General features: G+C 31.1%; 1 protein-coding gene across 5 annotated transcripts; it reads right to left on the minus strand.

The window, feature by feature from the left end:
- Positions 1–549: 549 nt before the first annotated feature.
- Positions 550–7755, minus strand: LOC143203026 (BTB/POZ domain-containing protein 1). Of its 5 annotated transcripts, none has more exons than XM_076415124.1 (8): positions 7618–7755; positions 7098–7363; positions 6843–7047; positions 6623–6788; positions 6155–6402; positions 1765–1962; positions 1523–1708; positions 550–1239 (listed from the first exon to the last, which is right to left on the minus strand). In XM_076415124.1, the coding sequence occupies exons 2-8, from the start codon at positions 7361–7363 to the stop codon at positions 991–993; spliced, it is 1518 nt and encodes a 505-aa protein (XP_076271239.1). In that variant the 5' UTR covers positions 7618–7755; the 3' UTR covers positions 550–990. The 5 variants fall into 5 exon arrangements, with proteins under 5 accessions (XP_076271239.1, XP_076271237.1, XP_076271238.1 ...); XM_076415122.1 differs by having other exon boundaries at positions 6590–6788; XM_076415123.1 differs by having other exon boundaries at positions 7438–7647.
- Between the last annotated feature and the right edge of the window lie 24 nt (positions 7756–7779).

A 7779-nucleotide genomic window follows, 5' to 3' on the forward strand; every position in this document is an offset into this window, starting at 1 on the left:
TGAAAATAATACGAAATATAGCTATCAAATATGTCTATATATTTCAAATTTTAAAACTTTTAGTTATATTTATGATAAAACACACATTTTTACTGAATAACAAATTTTAAAATTACAGTACCCTTTTCTTCAATAAAAGTTTTAAATATTTGATGGTGCTTGGAGAAGTGGAAATAACAAGACTTTCATATGATAGTGGGCATTATTCAAGTCAGAAAACTTTGATTAAAAAAAAACAGCAACTGTTATTAACTGGTAATGATGACGCATAATTAATAAACGAATAAAGATGACAGCCACTTTTTAAGTAAAATTCTATATTTATACAAAAACCGTGGATTTGATGCATTTACAAAATTTCGTACTCCCAATTTACTCAAATCACCATTAAATCTAATCAAAGGAGACAAATAATACAATTTAAATGATAAAACAATCTATCTTGTTCTACTTTTCAATTAATTTCCACATTCATATTAATACAAAAAACTCGTGATTTTAAGGCAGTACCAAAATGGCTAAAGAAACAATAATAATAAAAAAATAAAAGACAAAACACATAAAACATATATTGATATTCCTAAAAATACATAAACTTCTATTCAACCTCGATAAAAGAAAATCAATTTTTCCAAAAATCAACGTCAGTTTAAATTAATATTAGGGTGATGCAGATCAGATGAATTAAGTAGGCTTTGATTACCAATAAATAAATTGGTATGCATTTGATGCACGGAATTTTCCTATCTGCAATGATCAACGAAAGCGACCACGAAACATTGCAATTGCCACGGAGTTCATCGTTTGACCAACTTTTAATAAATTCTAATATATTTTCAATCTCATAAATAAATTATTTGTCTTAAGTCTAAAATTAAAATCTGTACAACTTAGAAACAGTGATTTTCGAGACGACATTCGATATATCAAAAAAAAATGAAAAGAAGAAAGAACATTAATCTCATCGGCTTAACCATTCGAAAAGAAATGTTAGATGATGCTTGGTTGCATGTTGTGATCGCCCGATATTCCAGATATTCCCGGATTATTGTTGATAGGACTGACTATGGGTGGCATGGAGAATATTATGGAACGAATAAGACCGTCCCGTACACCACCGCCTTCTCCTCCTTGACCTTGAGAAAAAGAAAATGTGACTCCATTGCAGGATGATACATTGGGATAGGTACCGATAGGGTACCAACCGATCTTGTTTAACACCACTCCCACCTTGTAGACCTGAAAATTAATAGTATTTTTATCGCATAAAGCTTGCCATAATAGAATCTAAACAAAACATTAGGGACGATATATTTAAACACAAAAACGGTTTGTAGAGAAAACTAAAAAAGCATAGACAATTCAATCAAAATATTTTTTCAATTTTATTCAGTTCCGTGTTGTAGCCAGATCGTATGGATCGTAATATAAATTATGAAAAATAAAATTACAAAAATTGTTCTAATAATAAATACATACTTCATATTAATAAATTTTGTAACAAAAATATTAGGAAGTATACCTTATTCTTTTGGATGTAAACTGGTCTGTTGAAAGATATCTCTATGAGCGAACGGTAATTCACCCTGCTGGTGAAATGGGTGTAAGTCAGACGGCTACCTTCTGCATCCAGCAGATGCGCGTAGAGAAGTTCGGGATACACTATTTGACGTTGTCGGTCTTCATCCATCGGAATTTGAGCAGGAACCTATTTATAGTTTTATAGTAACAAAAAATCTAAGGACTTAAAAAAGTAAAACCCACCTGTATACCGTAGACGCAAACATTTTTATCGCAGGTGAAGGTAACAGCGCAGTCCAACACGCTAGTGTTCATACATTCGGTAGTTCTCAACAACATACGATTGCAGACCATTCTCTTCGAATTGTCGTTGTTATCCTCTGTGGCCAATGAGTTAAACTTAATCATAGATGTTCTGGAGGTGTCCATGGGAACGGTTCCCTGTTATGTACAAATATGGAATAAACGAATAAGCCAACGAATGTCTTATAACTGGGAAAAAAGTAATTTCCGCTTTCTTTACAGGACAATGTTTTTACTATTGGTCGAATCTGGCTGTTGTTCACCTCAATCACATTCGTTGTTGATAGTAGAGAATCTAATTTGAACTAATTTCCTATTCCATCAAACACTCAGCAGCAGTTTTGTGTCAATGCGGGCTTTGCAATCGTTGTAACGTAAACCTTCTCCGTGCTTTGACTCATCTCATTCGCCCATTATTGCCACACTTGATCTTCTTTTCAACAATTCGATTTCGTTTCAGCAATAATTCACAAATGGACACTAGGGCCATTAAATGTGCCTTTGTTAATTAATGTGCGGCTCAAGTATCGACCTTGTTTTGTTCAACGATCAGTCGAGCAAGAGGAAATTTATTTCTACCATTATCATTCAAACTGGCTATAGTATGGATAAGAATATGGATATGTATGTATGGATAAATATATATAAGTAATATTATATTCATTGGATAAGTATTATTAAACATATGCGACTTTCAAGCAATCCGCTAGAAAAAAGGAAGGTACTTTTTGCCCAGCGTAATATTAAAAAACTTATATTTTAGTTGATAATGTCGGATTATATGGATTTCGTATGAATTATTGACTTAGTTTTATGTCATATGTTAGTAAGTAGTAAGCTTTTGTTAGGATCTATAAAAACAGTAGAGCCCAAAATATAAAAACGCTATAATATATTTAAAAAAATTAACCACAAGAAACTAAATTAAGAATAGAAGTGCCATTATATTATTCTTCACACGCATATTATTCTGCACGTCTTATATTACTTTCGTATATGCCTTTCGTTTAATCGTCTATACAGCTTTATTTTATTTATAGATTTTACTTATTTATCCTTTTCGACGACATAATTTGAAAACATTTGTACATTTAGTTATATTATATTTCTTCAATATCCTCAAAACAAAAAACTGAGTGCGTACTTCGGAAAAAAACGACAAAGAAACAAAAATGGTATTAAACACAAATTGAATTCCTAAAATTTTAAAATGCAACTACCACTTACCATTAACAAAAAGTGTTTATTCGAGTACTAAACGTTAAATATCTTGTTCCAGTTCATCGACATCTAAATTTTCTTTTGCGAATGTATTCATCCAACTGTTAACTTTCTCATAGCAGGTTGTTTCTGAACTGTCGTGAATTAGTGGTTCGTAATTTTCCGAATCTTCTTCATCCTGCCAGATATCCAAAAACCCTTTGGCGAGGGTACTTTTTATATTGTCTTTTCCATAGATATGGTTCAATTTGTAAATAAAATTCGCGACATTACCACCAGATTTGTTCGATGAGTTTCGTCCCAGTAAATTATTTTGTGTCACACTTTTTTTTAAGAAGAAAAACATATTACTCATGTCAGCGAAATTGGTTATATACAAGGGGGGTGGAGGAATATCCTTTGATTGTTTCTGCTTTTTAGCCCACTTAGATAAGTTGTCGATACTTTCTGAGTCCGTTCTGGAGAGCATTTCTTGACGAAAAACACATCCAACTGATGTAGTGTAATATAAATATAATTTGTTGTTGATATTAATGAATTTCATCCCGGTTATTGAGGCATTCAAAATATTTCTTAAATTGTCAATAAGAAGTAAATCAGGATGGTACATGCTGGCTTCAGTTAAGGTATCATTGATATTGGGCATTTTATATGGTAAACAGTACAATGTCTTCCCAGAGAATAATATCTTGTCTTCCATAAAAGGATTACCCAAACATAGGTATGTATTGTCAGATTTCCCTGTTATATCACACAAAATCGGTGCTTTTTCCATGGTATGTGAAAAGAATGATACATGTTCATCTTGGTCTAAACCTACTTTAATCACATAATGTTGTGAAACTAGAAACAACTGTTTATCCACATACCTGAATGTTTTTAACGGATTGCATTCAATTAGCTCGGGATCTATCACTTTTAACATCTTTTTAGTCTTGTAGTTAAGTAAATAAACAAGATACTGGTCTATCACTATAATAATATCATTATCCCAAAACTCAATTTGCAATAAACATTTCTTTTTCAACTTATGACTAAAAATGGTACTATTTCTTGAGATATTCTTCACCATTATTTTATCCTCTTGAATAACACCAAGATATTTCACATTAGATTCATTAATTTTAGCATCCGTAATGGGTATATTCATATTTAACTCATACGATAACACATGATCTTCTTCATTAACAATATTGAGTAATTTTAGGGTGAATTTTTCTCTAACTAACACCAGAGGCACGTTTAAATTATAACACTTGACCCCCAAAGCTGGTGTCTTTAAACTATATGGTAAAATGAAATTCTTACAAGAATCAAGCTCCATTAGATTCAATGTAGCAGAACTAAATACATAATAGACAACATATCTCTTGATATTAGTTATTATGGTATCCAAAACACCACCGTTAAAATACACGTTGGAATTGTCTTTCCAGTCGAACCCTGGATCCTGACAGGAGTTATAAAACTCCAAAAATTGCTTTGGCATAGTTACATATTGACCATCTCCAAGTGAAACTTCCTCGAGTTTTTTAGGGGATAATTTAACTTTACCCAATTTCAACTTTTCATTGTAATGTTTCATTTTGTCGTTCATATCTGAAACAGGATCTTGAACATCTAACGCAATATTGTCACTGATCGGATATGGTAAACCCACTTGCACAATTTCCAAATTGTGATTTTCACTATCAAATAAATTATCTTTACTAAAATCTGTATACAAATTATGAGGCTCCTGCTCCATTTTCACGCTTTTAAACGTTTTTGTTCTGCGATACATTTTAATCGGAATACCAATTTCCAACTAAATAATTTTAAACTCAAAAGTAAGGTTAGCTAGCTTACGCTTCTTCACTAAATTATAACACGTTAAGGATGTCAGTCAAACGTCAGAAAAAATATTGATATTTCGATATTTTAAAAACGACATTTTTAATAATCTTTAAAACCAAGCACTAAAATGCACTGAACATTTTAACAGGTTTAGTAAAAATAATTAAAAGGTATTTGTGTTTAAGAATTTTTTAAAATTTTTGTTTGAGAAAACATCGAAAACTCCGGCTAACAAAATATCGATATTTTTTGAAAAAAAATTTATCCATATTTTTTCGCATCTCTACGTGCGATGCTTTCTGTTGCTAACTTTTATCGATTTAGCTTCGCTGACCGTTTTTTCTATGGACTTTATTAACGTTTATTTTTGCTTTGTTTACAACATGTATAATAATGCAATATATGAAGAACACTTAGAATTCATCTAAGTAGTCTACATGACAATATTTTTTATAATTTATAAGGAATAGACACTAGTTCTGTGTGTTACTTTGATATTTAATCAGTTATTCTATTTAAAAAAATGCTTTGGTAATATTAGTTGTTTTTTATCATATAATAATTTTATTATCGGTTACTTTCCAAATGTTATCGAAAACCAATTTAAAAAATTGGGGTCGTATTATCCCATTTCTTTATTTACAAATCCACAATAAGATATAAAAATAATTTTATGTTTAGTATTAGTTTGTAGATACATTTTTATCCAAGGACAAACTGAGATTAACAGTTCAGATAAACCCTTGTTGGCTTTAAAATATTAAAAGAAAAAAGAACTAAGATTAACGTTAAACATATTTTAAATCTTTTATACATTTAATCCTCAGTTTTGTTATACAATTTCATAACTGCAAACCAGGTAAATTTAAAATTAAAAAAAAAAGATTTTCACCATTACCAATTTTTGTAGGCTTTTTAGAACTTGTCAGTTTTGAGATGTATCTTTAGAACTGTAAACGAAATAAATTTAAAATGAAAAATTCAAATTAGTTTTTACTTTACAATTTGTAAACACTAAGAAAAGCTCAAAACTTCCTTTGAATGTTTGTACCTTGAAACTGTGTCAGTTTTCAGATGTTTTTAGCAGTACCAACAAAATAAACCTAAATTCAGAAGTCAGTCTTAAATCAAAATGTTTACACTTATAAACTTATCAGTTTTATGATACAATTTCAGAACTCAAGTAATAAATTTGGCCATAAGTTGAGGTTGAGGGTTTACGTTTTTTCCTTAAATTATATGAAATATAAAGAATATTTCAAAAAACACTTACATAAAATGGGGTGGGATTTTTTTTCCTGGCTTCCTTCGACTTTGAAAACCCTTCTGGCATCGGCGTTCCCACACTGTTCGAACAAATGTTCATTAATATGGCAAATTTCTCCGACTCTGACAGCAATGAGGATTTCCCGGGCCCTTCAGCAAATTGCTGAGGCGTTAAAGTAAGGAATCTGATTTTTTTTATGGCATCCCGGATGTTGGGCTGTCCGGGGTTGTTAAAACCATCCCCTGAAGCATGTGCTACAAGTGGAAGGAGTAGAAAATAGTTTTTATTATGGATGTTGTATTGAAACATATTGTACAAAAGTCTGTGCCAAAAAAAAACTATCTTATATATATATATGGTTGTAATATTTAATTCCCTAAATTACCTATTGAACAAATTGCAATTTTACATCCTACCCATGCAATACAACAAACAAATTACCTAACCCCTCATCTAGCCTAGGTACCTTCGCACCTGTTGCCTGACTATGTCTAGCTGCATATCTAGATATTGCTGAAAATAACTCTAACTCAGAGTTGATGTTTAATTCATCCTGATCAAAAACTGTCAAAACAGTACTCAATTCCACCTCTTCGAAACTACTTTCTGACAAAACTTCCTGTGTTTGGTCACAAATTATCTTAAAAATGATAAACAGTGATGCCTTGAATGGACATAATTTAGAACAACTTACCCTAATACATTTGGCCATTAACTGGGGCTCCTCAAACAATTTAGCAAATTCATAAGCTCTACAAGCATTTTTTGGGTAAAGATCTGACCATAAATAAGTTGTACACTCCTCCACTAAATGGGGCAACATGTATTTCTTTGCTCCATAACAAAGCTCACAGGCTTGGTCAAATGAGGTTAGATTAATTTTATCTGTATAAATATACCTAAAATAAACGAATAAAACATCAAATTTATATTGAATAAAACGCTTTACTCTAGTAGGGCTTTAAAAGCTTCAGGTTGGACATCCAAAATGGCAATAGGATCTTTTTCTGCCATTCCACCAAAGAACATAGCTTCAAATACCGGGCTTGACATAGCAAGGAACAGTTTATGACCCTCAAGAACCTGCTGATTCGGCTCGGAACCCACAATAAACCGACAATCGCTCCAGATTCCTGTTTCAAGTAGATACTGACCGCGCTCTTTTAATAATTTTCTTGTAATTTGCCAATCACAGGGTGGCTGCGGGAGACTCATCTTCAAAAATTAAAATATTTTTAATTGATAAGGATATATATCATCCTAGTCACAATAGTTTTTAAAGACCATACTTTTTTATATCGTATATGGATATAGATATGTAGGATTTTAGACCAAAATCGTAGAAAATATAGTCGTACTGTTACTATACTAATATTAAAATATAGGGCGCGATTATACGATTATGATTCGTTGGTTCAATCATAAATGTATGTTTTAATAGTCATTATTAAAAAATATTTGTTTATTACCTTTGTTTTGACAATTTTTATTTTGACATTAATAATTTTGACATTTTTTACATTTATTGAAAACGTCAATAGTCATTTTATGTGTAATCTGTAGCCCGGTTATTTTATTTATTTTATATAATTTTTTGAATAATTTAGTCCCCAAATTTGTTACAACACAAA

This window comes from Rhynchophorus ferrugineus, unplaced genomic scaffold (assembly GCF_030347505.1).
Source record: "Rhynchophorus ferrugineus isolate W39M unplaced genomic scaffold, kcgeb_rfMv2 rfM9, whole genome shotgun sequence".
Lineage (NCBI taxonomy): Eukaryota > Metazoa > Arthropoda > Insecta > Coleoptera > Curculionidae > Rhynchophorus > Rhynchophorus ferrugineus.

Excerpts from the sequence above, each read along its gene's own strand:
- LOC143203026 (XM_076415120.1), bottom strand. The coding sequence starts at position 4,828 with ATGTATCGCAGAACAAAAACGTTTAAAAGCGTGAAAATGGAGCAGGAG.